The 23,371-nt window shown below is 41.5% G+C and overlaps 1 protein-coding gene and 2 non-coding genes across 3 annotated transcripts; 2 read left to right on the top strand and 1 right to left on the bottom strand.

The window, feature by feature from the left end:
• Positions 1–560: 560 nt before the first annotated feature.
• LOC124406140 lies at positions 561–722 on the top strand. Its single transcript, XR_006929173.1, has one exon. It is a non-coding gene; the product is annotated as a U1 spliceosomal RNA (small nuclear RNA).
• Positions 723–4,611: 3,889 nt separating this feature from the next.
• Positions 4,612–4,773, top strand: LOC124406139. Its single transcript, XR_006929172.1, has one exon. It is a non-coding gene; the product is annotated as a U1 spliceosomal RNA (small nuclear RNA).
• A 9,033-nt stretch (positions 4,774–13,806) lies between these two features.
• LOC124405698 (transcription factor Sox-14-like) lies at positions 13,807–20,450 on the bottom strand. Its single transcript, XM_046880818.1, has 2 exons — positions 20,248–20,450; positions 13,807–14,905 (listed from the first exon to the last, which is right to left on the bottom strand). The coding sequence occupies exons 1-2, from the start codon at positions 20,448–20,450 to the stop codon at positions 14,215–14,217; spliced, it is 894 nt and encodes a 297-aa protein (XP_046736774.1). The 3' UTR covers positions 13,807–14,214.
• Between the last annotated feature and the right edge of the window lie 2,921 nt (positions 20,451–23,371).

Below are 23,371 nucleotides of genomic sequence, written 5' to 3'. Positions count from 1 at the left end.
CAAAGTCAATAATTGTGAGATTACCTGTTGTGGGTCCAATTTACGATTTTTAAATTTTTTCTATCAGGAGAGTATTGTTTCAATTAAATTCAACTCGATTAACTTCAGTTCCACTTTCAGAACCGTTCGTCGCATCATATTTCTGTCTTGACAGCTCTTTGACAGGACTATACGTTTGGTATATTCTTAACAACAGAGCCATGTGTTTGAATAATCAAGTTCTTTAGTTAATTTTTACGGAAAAAGTTGATCGTGATCAGTCGTCGACGATATGTATAGGTATATCTCACGAGTTACTACAATGTTTTACGAATCGTTAGGTAAGAAAATGTTCATGTATTCGCCTGAAAATATGCAACCGCTAGTTCTTCACACCGGCGCCTGCACCGACCGCAGCCTACCTCTCAGCAAGAATATTTCCGCCAGTATTGACGCAGGCTTTCGGAAACAGTTGACGCGCTGGCCGCTAGGTGGCGTACGTGGCAGCGACCGCCAGGGTCCCTCTCGCAAGTAAAACTGACCGCGACTTGTTCAAGTAGCCTACTAAACCATGCCTAAGCATACTTACCTGGCGCAGAGGATACCGTGATCAACAAGGCGGTTCCTCCAAGACGAGGCTCTTCCATTGCACTTCGGTCGAGCTGAACCTTGCGAATATCCCTAATGTGGATATCTCGGGCGTATTATTTTTGGTAGTTGGGACTGCGTACGCGCTGTCCCAGACATATTAATTCAATCATAAAATCGAGCTGTTCGCTCGAAACTACTCCTGCTGGATCATCGATGAAACATCAATGGTAATTGCGGTTCACGTACCGAATTGTTACCCGTCATGGACCATGGTCGGAAGAGGCACAAGTACGTGGTGGTTATAAAGACTTTCTCTGTCCCGTTCTTTTCAGGCGAACACAGTGGGAATTAGTGCTTCGATTGCGAGACGCGCCATCCTTTTCGGGGTCCGCCTCTACTCGTAGCGAAGTCAAGCAGCTGTGGGTAGTGCGTATTCAATACCTACGTAGGCGGCGGTATATACATGTAAGTGTGTATTATGTATGTATAAATACAGCAGTATAGCTGGGCAGAAACCGCGAGAAAACCCGGAGAGAGTCGGCTGCAACTGAGAGGAATGGCGAGGGGTGTGAATAGGGAAAAGTGTCCCCGCTGATAAGAGGAGCGAACGACACAACCACAACTGTTTTATCTTCTTCTCAAATCGTCCTCCGCCATCACCGAGTCGCCGCCTTCTCCCACTCCCCTTGACTCTCTTCCATTCCCCTCTCTGCTCAGTGCCGTTCTCATCTCCTATATTATTATACCGTGTTTCTCGCCACCGGAAGTCGCTGAGTATTTAGTTCACTTCACCGTATGTTATTCACGTATAGGTATAATACCGAGGTTCTATTTTTTGATAAAATTTGCATCTGGGTAACAATTGGCGTGTTTAGAGATTTCGTCGACCTATGTTGAATGTGTAAAATGATTCTTGTCCTTTTTCATTGCTCCTTGTTATTCCGCGCACGGATGAGTTGGTCCCTAAACGTATTGATACGTACATCAACGATGGGGTCGAAGGCACTCGGGGATTGTTGGACAACAATCACGATGTCATTTCGGGCGAGCGTTGAACCGCGAAATGGTTGACTGGCCCCCAGTCTAAGGGTGCAGAGGCTGCTGGGGATCGTTCGAGTAATGCAGATTCGCAATAGCGATTGCAGTGCCGCAATAGCTAATCTCGCGTTCCGTGCTCGTCGACTATTAATTGACTATCGAAGAACAAGTATCGTTACAGGTACCTAGACAGTTTCTCAATTTTTACAACATCCTTTTTGCTCGTTGTATTTTTTTTAGTAATTAAAAAGTAATCCATGGAAATCTTGATTCGATTTTGACCCATTCTTGTCGCCTTAAAAGTAATGAGAATATCATTCTCGTTTAATGCATCTATAGATTCTTCGGGTTGCGAAGATTGGTGCGGTGTAGTGTAGGTGAAAGTAGGAAAACAACGTAGGCAAACCCATCAAGCGATTTCACAGGCAATTATGTACGAGCCGGGGGTTCGGGGTGACAGAGGATGCGGGGATGGTTACACTTATTTAACGCCAATGTGGTTCCGCAGGGGCCGTTCCACGAGGTGCCTGCTTCGCGTCAAGATTCCATTTGCGTGAAATTGTCAATGATAGAATGGCAAATTGAAAAGTTTGCTTTCAGCATTCCCCATGCACCCTCTGCATGGACGTATTACAGGAATACATTCGTACAAACACTCGATGTCTAGCAAAATGCGCCTTCGAAATGCGGGTTAATCGATCACTCATATTCCAGCTGAAATCTAACTCTAGGTCGGGAAAATCATGTTATATCTGGAAGCTTGATTAGAAAGAACATGGCTGCTTTCCGAGGAATACATTTCTGGGTTGATATCGAATTTGTAATTCAAAGCGCCGTTTGAATCCATCATGCATTCGGCATGATTTTCTTGTCTTTTGACTGTAGTGAAAAGAATTTCTGTTTCAATTACGTCATCGCCCACGCATCACATGTACGCATTGTTTTTAAAAGATCTTCGAGTGCTGAGATCGAATGAAAAGAAATATAGCTCTTCTGGTCAGACTGTTTATCTAGGTCCTCGATAACCGAGTTATCGCTCACTTATCAATGCTTTCGTTTCATTCCATTCATAGAATTGAGTATCGGTGCGCGCTTGCGGGGAAAGGCCATAAGGGCTTTTCTCGTATTGCCACAATTATTATCGAACGAAGAACAGGGAATAGGGAACTCGCTCGGTTCTCCCTTTGATGTCTTCACAGATGTCTTTGTGTCAACAGATCGTGACGGTGCGCGGCTTTTCACGTAGGGCCGAGTAAAAATATCGTGATAATTCTCATTTCGAATGATCATCTGTTGCCGATGAATTACTTCGTCCATGATATAAGGCGAAGGAACGGACGTTTTACTTTTCGCGAGATTTTCTTCGGCGGATAGCATGCGGTTCACGTTCATGCATACCTACATGCACAGGTACCTACGCTTATATGTATATTCGAGTAGGGACAGGGAGGAGTTGAGGTGATTGTGGGCAACCGCCCGCGTCATTTCATAGCTTGGAGCGTTGCTGTGTGCCAAGTTGGTGGGTTGAATCTGCCCCGCAGGCCTGCGGACCTGATGGAAACAAGAAATTGCAGCAAACAGGGTTACGAACGCCTCGACGCCTCGTAAATATCGCGAAACTGCCTCCAGGGTGCACGGATTGAAAAGTCGAAATGGCTTTTTCGAATAAAACACAAACCAAATTTATCCTCACAGTTTTATTCCTCGCAACGCACTTTACCGTTTTAATCTTATCGACAAATCATTATTTAATCATCGTTTTCCTCTTCTTGGATCTTTGTGTTATCATTGTGGTAAATATAATTATTGCGAAAAAATTCCCATCAATTTGCAGAGCTTCGTTTCGTTGTTTTTAACATTTTTAGGCAAATATTGTGACGAAAAAATTGCGTATTTGGTGAAGAAACAGAATAATATGATGAAACACTGAATCTTAATCATCGATGCGTTTCAAAAATCAATTGTTACGTTGTGACATGTTGTAATCAGTTAATTAAATGATGCTTAATTTATTCCGTCTCTGATGTCTCTAGGACTCAGAGTAACGAATAATTTTATAATGATTTTGGAAGAAAGTCTCTTCAGGCTTATTTTTCACTCTCAGCTGCGAGCAAAGAATATTTTTCAACGTCTTTCTTTGTAGCTTCCTTTATATCTTTCTTTGTACGTCTGACGTCCAGTGAATCACGTAATCTTATCAGGACGGATACGCCGCGTGTAGAACTTGATAATGAAACGCACTTGCCAACAAAGCTGACTACAAGAGTCCCTCACTTGGAGTGGTTCTTCCAACTTTTTTTTGCCATGAACAATCAGCACTGAGGCGATCATTCTATCTGTGAAACAGAGGCAAGAGAGTTGCATTCAATAGATTTAACATCTTAGTTAATGTGGTTACAAAATCTTTGACACCGTCAAAGTGGGCCTTGCAGCTCTGTCCACTTGACACTTTGGCTGGACTTTCTCGAAGCACGTAGCCACTGTACACCATAAGAAAATATGAAAAAATGCAAAGACGCTCGGATCGTCTTGATTCGGCAGGGGAGACACTCTCTCGGGTTTGTATTCAAACCGCTTACCCAGCTGCCTATCTTTTTATTCAAGCTTCACCGAACGTTGAATTTTGTCCGCGGTCGCGACGCCTGGGGTATAAAAAAAAAAAAAAAGAAGGACAGAAAATGAACGATTTAAGAAAATTCTCCCGATATCTCAGGATTGATTCCGCAGCTTGCGATGTTCGTAATCACCAGGAAACGATAGTTTCGTAGTTCGGTTCACAGGTTCAATTCTCGAAGGTCTTGAAATAACAGGCTATGGTCGTTATATTTGTGCCTATTGTCACCGGAACTCGCCAGCACGTCCTATAGATTCACACCAGGCATTCACCCTAGATCTGCACTAATTCGCAAACATACCCCTAGGTCGCGCAGTCCTGTCCAGGCCTTTCTCGCAGGTAAAACCCTCCCCGACTTGAACAAGTCGCCTACTAAACCGTGCTTAAGCATACTTACCTGGCGCAGAGGATACCGTGATCAACAAGGCGGTTCCTCCAAGACGAGGCTCTTCCATTGCACTTCGGTCGAGCTGAACCTTGCGAATATCCCTAATGTGGATATCTCGGGCGTATTATTTTTGGTAGTTGGGACTGCGTACGCGCTGTCCCAGACATAATAATTCAATCATAAAATCGAGCTGTTCGCTCGAAACTACTCCTGCTGGATCATCGTTGAAACGAGCGCGTTCGCGCTGTCCTGATCTTATAAGATTCCAAAGTCATACAGTTATTGCCTTAACCTGCAGTTTTAATAGTTCTGAACGTGACCTGTCGTTACGCTGGACTAGTTTTGGGCGATATCGCTGTAATATATTCCTGCAAGAATATTTTATTTATTTAGACATACTTTTCAGTGTTGGAATTATTTATTCTATATGAAATTTTACCATACAGAAAATTTATTATAATTATATAAGTAGAATACATAATAACTCGATAATTACATTTATCTTAAAATGATGCAGTTAACTCTAATAGCTAACTGGGGGTGAATTTCATACCAAACATTTTTTAAATCCTTCGTAGAGTTCCTTAGCCGTGGAAATGGCCTTCGTACCGCCATTCTTCATGCGAAATACAGGCCTTTTTCAACCTTTTCGGCACTTTTCTTAACTTTGGCGATGTTTTACATTATTTTAACAATCAATTTTAGTTACGAAAATTGAGAGCTTTTTTTTTAAATTTTCAGAATTCATTTTTTAAGCAAAATATCACGCTTGGGATGAATTTCACCCCGTGTGACCCTTATACGATTCTACTGAGGTGAGCTGCATTTAATATTAGTATTTCGGGTTTATCTAAATCGAATTATTTTCAGTTTATTGTTTTGCACTTAGGATTTTCACATATTTTTATCAATATTGCAGTAAAAGTATGGATACTACTGATTATCGTATGTAAAATGTCGATGATAGATATCAATATTTTGACCTCTAGTTATTGATATCATTAAATATCGCCATATATCGCCCAACACTATATCGGGGCTTGTTCCTTTTTTTCACAGATTTCAATCTATCATTGTTTGTTACTCTGTATGTCATTTCGAGAGAAAGACGCGTTGGACTGGTTCGGATCTTACGAACTAAATAGAAATTAATTTTGCAACAATTCACTTTGTTACAAATGAACGCGTTTTCATTTGAATTGAGATACACCTCTTACCACGGGTATATAAGGTATAATAATCTATCCTAAATAACCCGGAGGCTGCAACACGAGGGAGGTCGAGACGTCGCGCCACCACCGTCGCCGTCGCCGTCGTCTCAGAAGCCGAAGTAATCTTGCCAAGATTCAATTACCCGGCCTAGTGCTGGAAATTTAAAAACACAAATTATATTCTCGCAAACCGATTAGCTTTCGTTTACCTAGGCTATTTTCCACTCCGCAAAAGATATTCGCGCCTTACTATATAATATAGTACACCTATATATATATATATATATATATACCTATATACCATGCATATATAGCTATGAATACTTTTTATTAATATCTCGCTGAAATCTTGCCGTATCGCTGCTGCAGCCACGCTTTACCTGCACAGCTATCGTAAACATCCTGCAGTATATCTATATATCTGTTAATGTGTATAATAGCTTCGAAATAGTATTTAATTATCCTGCACTAGCGAAAATGAAAGACTCAAATCTTAATGGCATAGGCCTTAATCGATGTATAGCTTACCGAATCGATCGACGCCTCGAGTTCACATTTTCAGCTATTTCACACCGTTTTTTTATTATTATTTCAAGTTGCAAAGTATCTTGCGATGCAGTCAAAAGAGCTTTGTCGCGTTTCACATGCGCATTATGATAGGTACAACGCACTTATACCCGATACGTAAATAATATTTCGCAAGCCTGGTGCAGCAGACGAGAAAGCACAGAAGGAGGGTCTTTCTTGCCGTGTTACTAGGAGGCGTCAATGCGTGACAAATCCTTCCATTGTGGAAGCGTATGTATCATTATAAATGTGTGTGCATGCATCGGGCCGCATTTATTGGTGCGTGATTCTATCGAATCGTCGGAATATCCTGCAACGTTACGAAAATTATATATTTACTAAGATTCTACTATACGTGATGCAGGGAGATAATCCTTTTCGAGAATATGAAAGTTTCGTACGTGTGTTGGCAGCGTGTATCGTGGATACTTGGGGAAAACTATACTCGTATGAGAAAGGGAGAAAATAAACCGTGCTGCGCCCGTTTCAAACAGATCTTAACTTTTCTACAACCCCCTCTGGGGGTTGTCTTGCTTGATGAGAATCGACGAATTTTTATCTTTGTGAGTGAATTTATAACTTAAATTCTGTGCGTTGGAAGTGTGTGATCTCTTTTGGGTGGGAAAAATTAACCGAACAAGGTAAAACGGATATTTATAAATAATATATCAAATACTTGTGAATTTTTTCAGTCGTTTAATAATTAAAAACATAATCTAAAAAAAATCCGATTACAATTTTGATTAGGTTGTATGTTTCGCAACGTCGCAAGTATACACATTATGCGCGGTATTTAGATAATTTATTTTCTGCCGTTTAGATACGGTATTGCTTAAACACTTCATTTTTATTTTTCAATGAGGTTTTTTTCTTACGAAAGAAGTATATTTTCGATCTACATGAATTGTGGCAAGATTTGCAAATCCGATAATAAGAGTTACAAAGAACTAGTAGCTTACAATAGGTATGCTTAGGTAGATCTACCAAAACTGATAAACATTCAACTCCAAAAGAGTGCTGTCCATATATTCACTACACAGAGGTAAAATCTGCTTAAAATTTTTTTCCCGTGAAACAAAATTCGAACAAGACTCAGGGTTGAAAATTGGTTAGACCCGTAACGTTGGGAGGGTGTTTTATAAGGAGAATGGTAGCGGCGGTAGTCATTCTCCGGGTAGTTCGTTACGATTAAAGGTAATAAAAGTCGAGCGATAGCCGATGGCCATATAATGTCTTTGCAGGGTGTTCCAGCTATAAGCTGAAAAGGAGGAATGCGCTCGAGTTCCACCGGGAAGATTGGAAACAAAATATCGTAAAGCATTGCCCGGACTTCCAACCGGAGGTATACATATAAGGTATCCGGCCAAGCATTTACCACGGAATAGATACTTGCATACGCGGAAGTATAATCCACCAATACGTATTTATTATGCCTCGCGCCGAATAGTATAAACAGTTTGGAAAATCGCGACCCGCCTACCGCGTCAACTCGCACCTACCAAAAGTGGAAATAAAAATGGAAAGCCGGCCATTATGGAAGGCTCGCGGAAAGCATGACGCATAACCGGCTGTTTCAAATTGATATTTCAAAATTCGCTCCAATTCTCTACCCCTCTCCTCTATCTTTCCATACCGTATATATAGGTATGTGTATATATTATTATATACGCCTCTCTATTTCACGATATGGCCGCGCGCTGGATTTGTGCACCTCAAATGGTGGTGACTGATCGTCATCCGTCATCCGTCATCCCTCATCTTATTATCGACGAATAAATTTATCCTCGTAAAAGTGAAAATGCATCAGTTTTTATATATAATACAAAACGTTTATTTTTTTTCTAATTTTGTTGCTCTTTCGTCACTTACGCGTAAAATTTTTTGTCATTTACTTTTCTGCTTTCCCGGGAATTGATCGAGGCCTGGTCAAACTTCCGGCGGATGCCGGTAACGCGGTCAGAGTCGGGAGACCCGGGGTAAGAGAGATGCGTTAGGCAGATTTTTCAATTTCGCGTTACGTCCAGTTATGCCGAGTACCGCGTTGGCTGGTTGGTCCAGTCCGCGCGTCTTGCAAAGTGTCTTTCTGATAAGATAAGTTACGTGTCTCGTTTCGCTTCGCCTCTCAGCTATTCGCCCGGCATAAGTTTCCCTTATATATGAGCTTCCCCGGGAAATGCCGCGATTCTATCGCCGCTTTAGAGCCAATCTCTACTTACATATATTTCTATATATTCTTGCATTTTCACATTTTCACAAACGTCCCCGCCCGACCCGCTTCGCTACTATTTTACCAATTTTTGAAGGCTACCCTAAGGCTCACACCCTGCACCTACCCTCCTGATCTTTTCGTATTTCAATCTCAATTCAAGACGTTATAGAAACGATTCGAGCAAAATATTAATTGTAAAAATAATCTTTTTTCATTTTGTTTCATTTTTCTATAGATGAAAACTGAAAAATGTAGTCACCTTGAAACGATCTCGGATAATATAATTTCCGAGTCAAGTTTTACTTTTGCATGTTTATATTGTAATAAAGGGTAATTTAGAAATTGCGCTAAAGGAATGAATGGATTCTCCGTGCCTATATGTAGTTCAACGTTATTCCACCTCATATTCGTATATATATATATATATATATATATATGTATATAAAGATACGCGATAGACAATAGAACCGGAAACAATGTGACAATCCGCCAGAGAGTAGATAGATCGGGAGAGAGGGCACGAGTCCCTCCGCGGGTCGTCGGAAGTCAACAATATCGGACAATACCGGCAACGTCTAGCCAACTATCCTAATTGGTTAAATTTTCGTTAACAATAAGTCAGAATCTACCATCAGCTTGTACATTACTGGATTTGACTTTTGAGGTTCAAAGGTGAAACCCATCACAGAATGGATGAAAAATTGTAATAGGAACCAAAGATATCCGATAGACATCTAGATTTGTGTTTACTTCTATGCTGTTCCAGAAATTGTGGAATAATGCTTATTTCTTAAACCCATTGTTATTTCTTTTCATTCGCAAGGTTTAAAGCTACGATCTTTCATCCGTTACTATTCTTTCCTATCGTCGCGAAACTTTGAACAACAATTTAAGTTTGCATGGTAATACCGATTCGTAACGCAAATGCGTTTGAGTTTCAGCCACGCAAAACATATCTAAGATGATGAATTTCTAAAATCTTCTCTCTCGGCCAAATTTTATTTAACGCCCACATTGCACGTACGTAGAATATGTAAGGTCTGTGCTGCGTTGTTGGTAGCGATACACACGTAAACGGGGCCTCATTGTATTATCGCAGCAATCCACTCTTTGCAGAAGCGCCTGCGATCATTATTATTCGGTATCCATAATCGGATCGGGTACGGTGATTTCGGGTTTGTCTATGGTAACGCAGTTGTCTCCCCACAATGCCCGGCTGAATGCCTCATTGTCTGGACCGACACCAGCTCGAAAGTTTCTCTCGCGCCTCGCGGCACGCCTCCGCCCCCCGTTGCCGGCTGCTGCTGCTGCACGGACAACCCCCTCCCACCCCCGGACCCCCGTTTCATCACCGTTTCATCCCTCTGCCAAACTCCGATCGCATCCTGGGTCCAGCGCCCCTTCATTCATTCATTCTTCATTTGCGTGCGCGTTCACTCCGGGCAATCAGACGATTGTCTTTCGATCGTTGACAACAACAAGAACAACAGCAAATGGCGCACCGTGGAAAACTGCGGGTAATTTCTCAACCGATTGCTGAAAGAGAAAACGCGATTAGCAACCGCGGGGTGGGAAACGTGTCCCTTTTACGATCACGTCTCGGGGTCCGCGGGGTGGATGACGTCCACGGAAAGGAGAGAAAGAGAAACCGCGATGGCGCGAGAGGTGGGGAGGGCACGGGAACGGGAACGGGAACGGGAACGGGAACGCCGGGGTTTCTTCTGCTGCGGGGCGTCGTCCTATTTTATTTCTGATAGCGTCGCGGCAGGGCGCACGGGGGCCGCCGGGATGCTCTCTTATACCGGCGAGACATTATCGTCGGTGGCAAAAGCCCTTTTCTTCCTCCCATAAAGGCAATCGCGCTTTCTTCGTCTCGAGATAACGCCAGGCACTATAACCGTCTCAGAATGGAAAATGGAAAATGGCGAGACGCGAGTTACCGCGCTGCATGGAAAGAAAAGCGCTTCCAAAGTGGGTATATTATACTTATACGTAGGTACCCGTCTCTTATACATTCTGCGTTAATAGAGTGAATAATAATTTTCAGATCCTTTGATGAAAAATGCCGATATCCTGTTTCAGCCGGTTTTTCTTTATTATTTTATTTTCTTTTTTCTTCTTCTTTTTCTTCTTCTTCGTTTTCTATCTTTATTCGCAATTTTGAATCTCGATGATTGCTGTAGCGAGTACAATACCTGTCACCGGGTCCATCTTTAAATTCCTATCATTTGATTCGGATTTGGAGAGGGCGTATTCTTAGGAGTAGCCAAGACACACTGGGGCTTCAATGAAGGTATTCTTCGCTTACAATACCCGGTACAATCGTATCGAGTACTTCCTCGAATACTAATGGAGAATCCCGTCCGTTTTATCCTATTCCCTATTCCTTATTCGTCCCTTCTCCTTTCCCTGCAGTCACTTCTAAACTATCTTCCAGCCCAAGGTGAAAATTTCTTACTTCGCGAGGAGAAGGAAGAACACGTAGAGAAAAAATCGTGCTTGTTCGTCTATCGAGTAGGTTTTTAACAATTAATTTGGATATGGTGATTGGCGGGGATTGAATGAACAACAAGACATAGAAAATAATTTGAGTATTGCGTATATGTTTAATTTATTCTCGATTTATTTACAAGGGTCATATTTTAATTCTATTATATTACAGATTGTGATTTTTGTTTGTTTGTTCGTTTTCATATACATATATATATACTTGTAAGGAGTTAGTATAACAAGTATAATAATCTACCGTTATTTTTTCACGGAATAGCCTATTGATACCTCGATCATTATTTTCAAATGTAAACGCAACGTTTCGTTGGGCTCAACGTTTTTATTTTGTATTATTTATTAATTATTTATTCAGTTGTACAACAAAGTCATGTTTACGTATATCGTTAAATCGTGCGTCGTATAAACGACGTGTACAATTAAATAACTAAACAAAGGTAGTGGAATTCGATTGAATTAAAATCAGACATGATAATTGGAAAACATATCCTTAACCGTATTCTTTACTTTACAGTTTCTAAAGTTCATCACATTATTTTAAATACATATATTTATGTATATTCCTACACCTATATATATATTTCTAGAACGTACGAAACAAAGGAACAACGATTGCACAAATGTCACGGGTTTCGTTAAACGCATATATGCTTTACACATCGCGTCGTATTACAATTTATTTTTCTCGTGTTCTCACATACCTCGATCTCAAACAAACTTAACAAAACTTACATCCGTCTACTATAATCAAAACATGTAACTTTGTAGTCATTCATTTCATAGATATATCCATACGTAAATTATAAAATAATAAGAGTAACAATATAATGGTCCAATAAATTATTTTATACCAAAATGAAAATCGCAATTGCTTTTAAAGCAGATTTTTTTTCGCATTCCGCACATCTTGGAAATGTATCAAGTCTTTATTAGCATATAATTATAATACGATGTTGTAAAAAAAGGTTGATAAACGTTTTCTTAATTATCGTTTTTAATCACAACAATCTGACTTAATCGCGATATTTTTGTGCGTACAAAATAATTAAAATTATTTCTAAAAATGCAATCCGAAGAAAAATCAATCAGCCGAATAGTTCGATCGAAGGAACGTTTCGATTCACTGCTAGAGCCTTGTGCACGTTATACATATAATTCCGTATAAGAATGAGGTCCAAAACGTATGTACATACAATGTACATGCGGTATTCAGCTTTATCGGAGACGAATAGGCAGCCAGACAAACAGACGGATGGACAGACTTGTCCACGTACGTGACATACCAACGTGTATTATAATAATACGTATATATATACACACACCGTGTAACGTCGGCAACGACGAGGGTGTTCGAACATATATGTATAACATACTCACGCCGTTATACAGCTATACATATAGTTATGTATATATATATATATACATACACACATGAGTTTGGCTTATTTCGGCTGGCTGATCACCAAAGAGGAGATTTGCTTCCGTTGGAAATCGTTTTTTTTGCCCCCCCCCCCCTACTTTTTCCTCTCCCTCTCTCCATCGTTTTATAAAGTTTTTTTTTTTTCATTCTTTATCATTTTCTTTTTCTTCACTCTACTCTCGTCTTCTTTCTGTGCACTTTATCTTCCGCCATTGCCAGTATGCGCATATATATATATATATATGCATGTATACAAACTACGTCAATTCGCGATTCACATGCAGACGTACACACACTTGTTTATATATATGTATATATGTAGGTGGAGGCATCTACTGTGATATCGTACGATAATACGTATGCGTTTCGTCTGAAACGGACTCCGGGTATGTACAAGGTATACCCGGAATGGAACACTCCCGGGCAATTCGCTCTTTGTAGGATTTCGACTTAGCTATCTACGCGCAAGCTTTCATTTCCCACATATATGCACAGTCAATCGGCTTATCGAATCCGTCCGTCTGTCCCTTTGCCTTGCCGCCTTCGGAAGAAATAGCGTCAAAGATTTTTTTCTATTCTCAATTATAAATTGATCTGCTCGTGTGTCGGTGCTTTTTTTTCATCCGCATTTAGCTCCGCATGAGTTTGTGCGAGGGGACCTCCTTTGACTTCTTTTATGCGTATAACCTACACATTTCTGCATGTCAGGAATTCTGCAGGAACTTGAAAATTTTGTCGTTATTATTGTGTACTGTATGCGGGATCTGTATAAGGTTACGTTACAGTCGGTACCATTCGCCTACTTCTGTTCTTTCAATTTCAATATCATAATCGAAATATAGCTTTCTAGCTTCTCTTTCTATTCTCCGCAATTCCCGGTGAAGCCTGATTTTCAATAATCAAAGTCCTAATTATTGGTGCGTTATTATCAGATCGGGTGCGAACGAGATAGAGTATTTAAGAAAGTATAGACAGTATGATGCTGCGAATGGTGTGAACAAAGAGAAAGATTGTATCTGTAACGTCGCTGCTCTGCAAGTGATTTAAAAAGAAAGAGAGAAAAAGGAAACTTGTTATAAACAAAAAATGTGCTTTCTACCTCGCTACTTGCAACTTGGCTGTTCAACCTGAAAATTCAATGGCCTGCTTGCCTGTGTCGTTTCAAAGATCGGTTCTTCTTAATCAGAGCATGACAAATCGGAATTAGCGAGTTCAATTGGCGATGAGTAGTTAAGATAAGGTTAAAAAAACGGGAAATAAATATCGATTCTTGGATAATCTCAGCGCGCTGTAATTAGCAATATAATAAGAAAAGAGATCCGGTTTCAAAGAAACGGCCCGGATATACCGGAGGAGTTGTAACCCGCATCGCGGAATCGCGTGTAACATGTAGGTAACAGTTCACAGTTAAATTCACAATTGCTACTAAACGCCGTTGACCTTTGCCGGTGATCTGCAGTCCAATTCGAGATCCGCATCTCCCGGCGCGGATCGGTTAACAACATCGTCCGCCGAATTTCTGTCCTCCGCACCGCAGGCCGCAGATCCGTTTACGGTGGTAACGGTGGTTACGGTGGCCCGAGGAATGGGGGACAGCATGGGGGGTATCCTCCACCAGTCAGGTGTCGTCCAACCGGAGGGTACGTGGTTCCCGCGGAAATTCAGATCCGGGAGAACCGGAAGCGGTCTTCATATGACGTGGTGGGAGGCGTCGGGGGGATTTCCGGTCAAGCTCGTAACCGAGAAGGGACAAGCGTCGACCGCCCCCGGCTTGACGGATCCGTTCGACGCGCTTCTGCCCGCCGTCGAACCCTCGAAACTTCTCTCCCTGTAGCCGGCATCCTCGTCGGGCGGCTCTCCGACCCCCGGCGATGACCCCACGTCCTTGCCAACCTCCTCCGCTTTGTTCGGGGCGGAAAATCGGTCCTCCGGTTTTACCAGCAGATACAGCGGTCTCTTGGACTCGCTCGTAGGACTCGGACATCCGCAATTCGGGGCGCAGGACTGAGTCCCGAGTCCTGGCCAGCCGGTGGCCGCCGCCTGGGAGTAAAAGGTGCTACCGTATAACGCCTGGAAGGCCGAGAACTCCGCGGCGAGTTTGCCTCCCGTGAAGTCGTCCCCCAGCTTGTGGTGGAGGGGGTATAGGGGGTAGGGAAAGGGGGGGAAGAAACGGGGGATTTTTAGGTCCTCGTGGGAGAGGAGGGAGTGCGTCGGCGGCGGCATTGGGGGCAGGAGGCTACGAGGTATTCCGCTCAGCGTTTCTCCCGGCGACATCAACGGCGATAGGGAAAAACCGAATTTGTTCTCCTTCTTCACAAGCGACTTCGGCTTTCGCCGTGGACGGTATTTGTAGTCAGGGTGCTCCTTCATGTGCAGCGCCCTGGAACAGAGGACCAAGAAAACTTTGTTAGGGGGGCGTGAATCTCGAGGTTTCCACAAGCCTCGACACCGCGGATATACTAGGAGGAATTCATCCGTAAGGGTCGCCCCGTGAATATGTAACCCGGCACTGTAGTACAATGCACTGCCCCTCGCCTGACACCGCGCTAAGGGTTCCTTTGCTGACCATGCTTGATGGAATTGTTACTCCAAAATTACCGCCTGCCGTTGACCCTTTACTCAGAAGCCAAAAGAAGAATCTCTCGCTGCTGTACCGTTAATGCATATCACTGTTGAAAATCATTGTGTATTTACTGCACATTTGATGTACAAAAGAGTTTTCTGTCTACGAAATCTGGATGCAAATTTACAAATTCGCCGCAGCGACGTAAATTAATATACTTTTGTCTTAAAATTAGTATGAAAATTTTTGTTTTTACTAAAATTTATTGGAAAAACACGAAAAAGTTGTTTCAATTTACTTAATTGTTGGTAAATTCACTGTTCCGTATCCCAATAAAACTTCCAATACAGCGTAGAAAGTTTTATACAGAAATTTTTGATACTGTAGATGATCCATGACCGGTGGGAAGGAACAGAAAGAACCGAAGGGTGTTTTTCGTTGAGAAAAAAACGTGAGAACGTCATTAGGTACAATATTTCGTCATCGCTTAAGTTTTATAGAGTGATTCCAAGGGATTACATATTGACAAATAAGTAATTTTACTTTGACTTAGTGGTTTCTTACGATTTTCAAAATTTCGTATGATTTTTTAAGATTGCAAAGAGATATTTGTAATCGTAAATGATTTCTTATGACTGACGTAATTGATCATCAACGCAGAATTACATTTTCAGATTACAAATTTCAGTTTCATTTCGAAAATTAGGAAATCATTTCGAACCACATTGAGCTGTGAAGTTATTCGATGCTATATTTCTATCGTGACAAGAATTTAAGTCTTTTTCACATTTTTCACCTGTAGGCATCAATTTGGAAAAACCTCTCGTTGGTTGTACCTAGCTTCGAACGAACTTGTTCGATTTATGTTATACGGTACAATACAAATGATTCCGTGATACGTGGATACCTACTCTTTGCTACCGCACAGGTATTTCATTGCTCTCTTTATCCTGTCACGGGTTTTTCTTGTCCGCTATATATTTCTTATCTTTCGGTGGTCCGCCTGCGTCAAAAGACTCGACAAATATCTCTTATAAGGCGCAGACGCGCTTAAGTTCAGTTCGTGATAAGATATCCTTAAGGGCACGACGCCTTGAAGTTGTTACGGAAAGAGAGAAAGAGAGAGAGAGAGGTAAATTCGTTTCCAAAATTTTCACCCTCCTGCCGATTTTCCAAGTACGATTTTATTTTACAGCGAAAATTCACGTCGGCCTTCAGCTATTTTAAATCAATTTTTATTTCACCCGATCGTTTGACATTCCCACATAAATGCAACGAAATTTTATACCTATACATATACGTGCAAGAAAATTCCAGCTGCATAGACGTGACCGGAACCTTCGATTACCCCGCATGCGGACAGCGAGAACTCACGCAGCAAACAAAACTATCGGTAAAAAAAATCCCCTCTTCAGGTTTATCTGTTTATCTTTCCTGTCTGTCAATACGCTTCGATAAGGCTAATCATATTAGGCACCTATTATTTGTCCATGATTATATACTACGTATACAGTATACACACAGCCCCAAGAAATTTTTATTTTTCACCATTTCTTTTCTCTTTCTTTTTTATTGCCTTATTTTCACTTTCTCTAAACGATTAGACTCAGGTTTAGTAGGCAGGCAGACTAAAATTAATACGTTACTATCATTCCCTCGTACGTCGTACGAGCTGGTCTACGAACACCGTCTACCTGTACTTAATATTACTTTCTTTGATGATATTTCATTGGAAAAAAAACTCCCGATACGCATTATTTGCGGTGAATTTGCCGTGCTATATACAGTATCGATTGGCAGTCACCTTGTCTCGGGGCGACGATTGTTGAGGAAAATAAAAAACTGAAGAAAAACGCAGAACTGAAATGTCTGATATTTTAACCGTGAATTTTCTAAACGCTTCTTTTACAGATTTCATGAATACAGGTATTATAGGTGTGTAAGTGAAATACGTGATCCCGCGTATCAAGTGCGGGGATGTATGCAAACCTACGTACATAACGTAACGTGGCATACATATGTAAGTACAAAGGACTCTTTATTTCTTTGCCGGAGGGGAGCGATAGGCCGTGCAGGCAGAATTTGTGGCAAATATACCCCGCACCTACGTGTTAGGTGAGAGATACGGGAACAAAGAGCTGGCTAAGTTCCTCGTATATCTTCGCGTACGAGCGTCCGCGTTTCAGTCGAAATTTTTTCCTTTCCCCATTTTTATTTCATTACTTCTCTTTATTTTATATCTCGACCACAAAAATTCATCGCTTCATACATCGCAGGGCTCCCTTTCAACGAAAGTCTAATTCCGACTTCGGAAATTTAAGGGCGATTCCCCGAAGATCTGAAAATCTTTCAAGTCCGTGAATTCAAAATTGAAAAAAAAAAAAAAAAAAGACGAAGGCACGTGATTTTGTATCGACGTGATAATCGATGGCGAAATGAATGAAACTTGAATTACACTTTAGAGAGCCGCATGAGTGTAGTGTTTCTATTTGTGTGTATAAATGGATATATACTCTGAGACACGAATGTGGGTGCAGGATTTTCCGCGCATTCTCCACAGCATCCGAATGGTCCGGAATAATAATTTTGCGACAATGTGTCCCGGTAGATAGGAGTCGGTATAGCACAAAGCGTAAATCAGCATAAACACTCGTAAAGCCTGAACAATAACTCAGCATAAATGCGTAAACACTGTAAACGTATTTGCGTACGTCTGTGTGGAACTTGGGGAATGGAGAGGAGTGTGTACGTATACGTTTATACGCTGCACACGGTTTCACCGTGTTAAATGTAATCTTTACAACGTAGGTAAGCCGCCACGTCCAACAATTCATATACACACCGTTCGACTCGGCATTTGTACACGGATGTTTTATTTGACTTTACCAACCCCGGAAGTAAAAAGCTATCGTTCCGTGATAAAAACGGAATTGACCTTTATCAGTCCTTAACTTTTTATGCAATGTTTGAAAGTGTGCGGTTTATTTTTTTACTAGCCTGGTTCCTGGGGCGAAGAGAATGAAAATTGACGTTTTGTAATTTCTTGAACCTTTTCGATAATCTAATAAATGACTTTTATATCTCTCGAAATACTGTAAATTTATTTTCTCAAGCGGGGCAATGAAATTCGACCGCTGCAGCGCTGTTCCGTTAATCGTTTTATCGCTGCCTCTCACTCAGGTCCAGCTGTATAACCCATGGGTACCCATACACATAAATCCGTTTTGCCAACGCGAAGATTACACGAAGAGTAAAAATCGCGAACTCCTCCGTCACTCGCAAAAGACCCATGAAAAATTTGAGGAGAATCGGAAATCGAAAGTATAAAGACTACCGGAAATCCCCTAATAGAAAAATATCTATACAAAGTGAAAATAAATTTTTGATTATAGTTATTCGTCTTACAGAATTTTTTTTTTTTTTGCACAAAAATTTATTGATGTTCATGGTTTATTCACCTGAAAAATATGAACTAAACAAACAGATCCGACTTTGCGACAGCCAGATAATGTATCATCGACAAGCATATTATGCACATTAAATAAACTTACTTGTATCAGATTTTCTATTTAAACCGTTGCTGTAACAATACATCCATTTTCTGAAAATTTTCCAGTGTAACTTAACGTAAATTATAATTTTTCTCACGCAGTGAGATATTCGAGTCCTTCGTCCTCCGCTCTTTTCCGCTTCTTATTGCTCCCAGGTACGCAGGTATAACTGAAATTCGGCTTGCACGATCCGTCGGAGACGGTGACATGTTCCCGGATCCGCGAATCGTCTGTTTCCCGGCGTTTTTGCGTCACGGGTAGAGATCTGCGGGGTGCAGAGACGCAGAGACACCCGGCAGCCATATACCTACCGACTACAGTGGCTGGGCCATCAGCCGAAGCCGAAGGGTGAAAGTTGGGCGGGGACGGAGGAGGCGAAATCCTTTTAAATCCACACAATTGCGACAATGGAGCTTTATTTGTTATCTAGAGGGCCACATTGTGAGCCGCTGCGAACCCATCCTGAGATTATACCGGCGGCCAATCGTACCGCAGATACAGCGGAACTCGCGCCTGGACCCGGGGTTTCACCCCCTTTCACCGACGCTCTCTGCCCTGCTTCCTTTTCTTTACTCCTTCGCTTTTTATCTTTGTTCTTTCGACCTCCCCCCCCCCCGCTCCTTCTCCATCTTCGTGAAACTGCGATCGCGCGGTTCTATCTTGGTTTTCACTAATTTAGTGTCGAAGTACTTGCGAACATTACAAAAGAGACGCGTTTTTCAAATTTAATATATCAGGGCTCGTTGAATCCCTTTTCGCTTATTAATGCTTCACCAATTTTGGATTCTGAACGACTCTTTTTTCATCCAGGGTAGCAATTGAGTCTGATTCTTTGTCTCAAGTTCAATCCAAATTTCAGTCATTTAAATGCAAGATTCGAGTTCTGCAACATCGCGATTAAGGAGACACGAAAAATCGCGGATACGCTGCTTGGATAGAGGGTAAAAATTGCTGGGGGGGTGATTCCGTAAGTCTCGTAGTTCTCGGTGGCGCGGTTCACTGGTCTAAATAAACTTGTACAACGTCGATTAAATATTCAGGGTCGGTAATAAAGGGCACTTGAATAAATATGGCTGGAGGAAAGGGGGATTTTCGAACGCTGGCGAAGGGATTAAGGCTTCCCCTAGGCAACCCTGCGACTAGCACTGCGAATATCGGTACCTATCTCGCACACTGTTGCCCCTAAAAGCTGCGGAGCAAAGCGCCGTGCTGCTGGACTTGATGGCTAGCACCGGCAAATTATTGTGCCTATCTATCTATCTAGCAGGAGAACGCGAAACGCCCCACGATTTAGCAACAACTTACCGCCGCATTATTACGACGAGCTTCGATCTATCTTATAGGTACCAACGACGAGCCGTTTCCACCCTCTTTTTCACCCCTGCCGGCGCCCTGCCTGGCTAATCATTATATGACCACTCGAAGGTTCTTTAGGGCTGAATGTACCTACACTTGCTCGAAAGTTATTCATTATCAATACCGTGCGGTAATTACGAGAAAATTGTAATAAACTTGATGACCTGCTAGATCAGGATTAATTTTTAACGTGTGCCTGGGCTTGATATCGAGAATTTTCTTTCGTAAGTGTTTTATTTGAGAAAAACTCACCTCAGTCTTTTGGCCTCGTCGATGAACGGTCTTTTTTCGCCTTCGCTGAGAAGCTTCCATTCGGCACCGAGTCGCTTCGATATTTCGGAATTATGCATCTTTGGATTTTCCTGCGCCATCTTCCGTCGCTGACCTCTTGACCAAACCATGAACGCGTTCATCGGTCGTTTTATGTGCTCGTTGTGCATTGTTTTCGATGACATGATGAACTTGTTGTTTAATTTTTTTTTTTTTATGCAGTCAATTGCGGCCAGTGTCAACAAGCGATTATTTACACGAAACGTTTTATTAGCATTGGAAAAATTGATCCAATATCAGTTGCAATTCTAGCTTTATCAAAGTAATTTGTTTTTCCCTGATTCTTTATTCGATTCAGCTTGATCTCTTATTTTTGACAGATGAAAAATTTCTCGTCAAATTTATTATTGTTTGTTATAAATATGAAAACCACTTTTACAACGAGTTGTTCTTATCTAGTCTGATGATCACAACAGGGGCGACGGGGGTGGCACACTTTTATTTTCATTCTTCTTTACTCGGTAATTTATTCATTTACGTCCGTTTGCTTGTGTGTTTCTTTAATTTACCGTATATTTATTACCGTTTTTCTCAGCGGTTACAACACCTTGGTTTTTCTCTTTATCGGCAGCAACAATCGGCGTTAAAATTTTGCAGAAGTAAAACAAAATTGTCAACCGCGTGTGTCTGATCCAGTTCGCCGTTTTACTGTACGAAGAATTTCGATATTATTGCGTGCGAAGAAAATTTTTCTGTCATTCCGCCGGTACCGTTCGTGACTTGTAAATTCAAAACCAACGACGAGTCGCGGGTGTCAAGGTGTTTATTATTTATAATCGACAGTTTAACAAAATATATTATCCAACCAATGAAACTAGATCGGCGAGGCTACCCGTGACTTTGGCTCTCATCTGGGCAGATTCGCTGTGCAAATAGACCGAAACCCGCGGCTCGCATCATCGCCGAGAGTAAAATGAGTCCTGGAATGAAATCCTCCTAAGGTCGTAACGTATACGAGAGCCCGCGGGAATCCCTCGCCGCTACCGCTCCCGCAGGAGAACGTACGTAGCCAACCCAGGGAGATTTTCTACTCCCACTACAACTACCCGGGAACCCGGTTCCCTGATTCGCCCGAATACCGAGATGGCGGCCGCCATGGATATGCGCGGAGGCAACAGGTGGACGAAACCACCCGGTGGGTGGTCGGTGAGAGGCTGCACACGCCGAGGCTGCCTATCGCGCGATTCACTCTGCCTCGACATCCTCGGGTCGAACGTTGTTAAATTTTTACTTTTCGTTTTTGTTGTTTTTTTTCTTATTGTTTTTTCTTTTTCTTTTTTTTTTTTGTCTTTATCTTCGAACTCGTCGTTTCATTTATTTCTTGGATGTAAGGGTGCCTACTTTTAAAGCTGAACTATTTGTATCTTGTTTATTGTTCTGAATTATCCGAAAGTACCTACTTATGCTGTGTTTTATTGGATTTCTATTAGGTATGATGATCGTGTTTCTATCATTTCTTTTTAAAGAATTCAACAAGCATATAGAAATCACGTGAGAATATTTTTAATTTTTATCTTGGATAGGTTATTGACTCGTATAGCAAGCAACTGATTTTGATAATTTCACCACTCGTATTTATATAATGTATATATACTCTGTTCTGTTTCACCGTAAACTTGAAATGCGCCAGCTTGTTATAGTATCTCCCGAAGTGTCTTCGCTATTGTAACGTAATCGTTATCAGGTGAGGCGAGACGAGGGTGTATGTATACGTATATTTACCTATATATATATATATATATATATATATATATGAAAAAATATAAACGTTGGCCATGGAAGAGAACCGCAGCCGTCGCTATATACCTATTAACGATAAGATGCCGGGAAAGGAGAAATCCTATAAGGGGTGGTGGTGAAGAAATTCTTCGAGCATCGTTTCAGGGGAGGATAAATATATGATGACGAAATGACGGGTGCGGTAAACGAATCGAATTGCTCTGATTCGCAAACAAAACTTTCTCATGCAAATTGCCAAATTTCAGTCCCTCAATTTTTTTATTTTCAAATCACCGGACGTGGATTGTTGCACTATGGGGCTGATCTCGCGTTTTTATTTTCCCTTACAATCGACCAATCAACAATCACGTTATTCGTCAGCGGTGAAAGTTTCCGGTGAATGAGATAACTGTAACGATGAGCGCATGCTGGATCGTCAAGGTATATACAGAGAGATCGAGCGGATTAGAATATCTTCGAGAATCGCTCGCACGAGTAATATAATTACGAGAGTTCGATGCGTTTCAATTTTTCGTTCTTCAATCTTCTCTAAAAAACTGAACAATTTTTTTTCTTCAATTTTCTTCCACTTTTAGTCATTCTAATTCATTTACAGAACGGGCGGTGTAATTCTTTATACCTAAATTTTAACAAAGAAATAATGTGAAATTTGCTGCAGTTGAGAGGAAATGAAAACATGAAAACTCATGGAAACGGAGCCGAGGTGCGACGCATAATGCACGTGTATATCACGGATTGATGGTCGGGGATAGTTGCGAGGTCGTAACACGGCGAATACGGGTTTGTCCTTAATAGAGGCGAAGTGTCGGGTCGATTCTCTGTACGGATCCGCGAAGTAGCTCTGTACTCGGGTATAATGTCCCTTTTATGTTCGCAGCGTCGTCTCATAAAATGCTATCGCCGGGCTGCAGCAACTGCGCGCCAGGAGAAGGAAGGCAAATATACGCATTTCAATATTTGTAGTTCCTGCACGATATCTTTCTTCTCTCTCTTTATCTCTGTTTTCTCTTCTCTCTACTCTTTTCTCTCGCACACTTCCAAGTTACAGAATACTCACAAGGTATATCGCTCTTCGTGTATAACGTATACATATAGTATACATATGCATATATTTTTCCGATCCGTAATATATAAGTATAAAAGTTATAAATGCTGCATGCCTATATCGGTGAATATTTCGTAAGCAGGTGGAGAAAAGAAGGAAGAATACGAACGGCGTAAAGTAGGTAAATAAATGAAATCATGTCGGTAATTATTGCACTTTTTTCACTCACTGCAGCAGGTAGAATGAAAACGTTATAACGCT

The sequence above is a fragment of the Diprion similis genome, chromosome 4, assembly GCF_021155765.1.
Source record: "Diprion similis isolate iyDipSimi1 chromosome 4, iyDipSimi1.1, whole genome shotgun sequence".
Lineage (NCBI taxonomy): Eukaryota > Metazoa > Arthropoda > Insecta > Hymenoptera > Diprionidae > Diprion > Diprion similis.
The sequence above is the reverse complement of the archived record's forward strand: the minus strand, read 5'-3'. Positions and strand labels throughout refer to the sequence as shown.

Excerpts from the sequence above, each read along its gene's own strand:
- LOC124405698 (XM_046880818.1), bottom strand. The coding sequence starts at position 20,450 with ATGTCATCGAAAACAATGCACAACGAGCACATAAAACGACCGATGAAC. Across the intron at positions 14,906-20,247 it reads GACGAGGCCAAAAGACTGAG|GGCGCTGCACATGAAGGAGC; the intron begins GTGAGTTTTTCT and ends CCTCTGTTCCAG.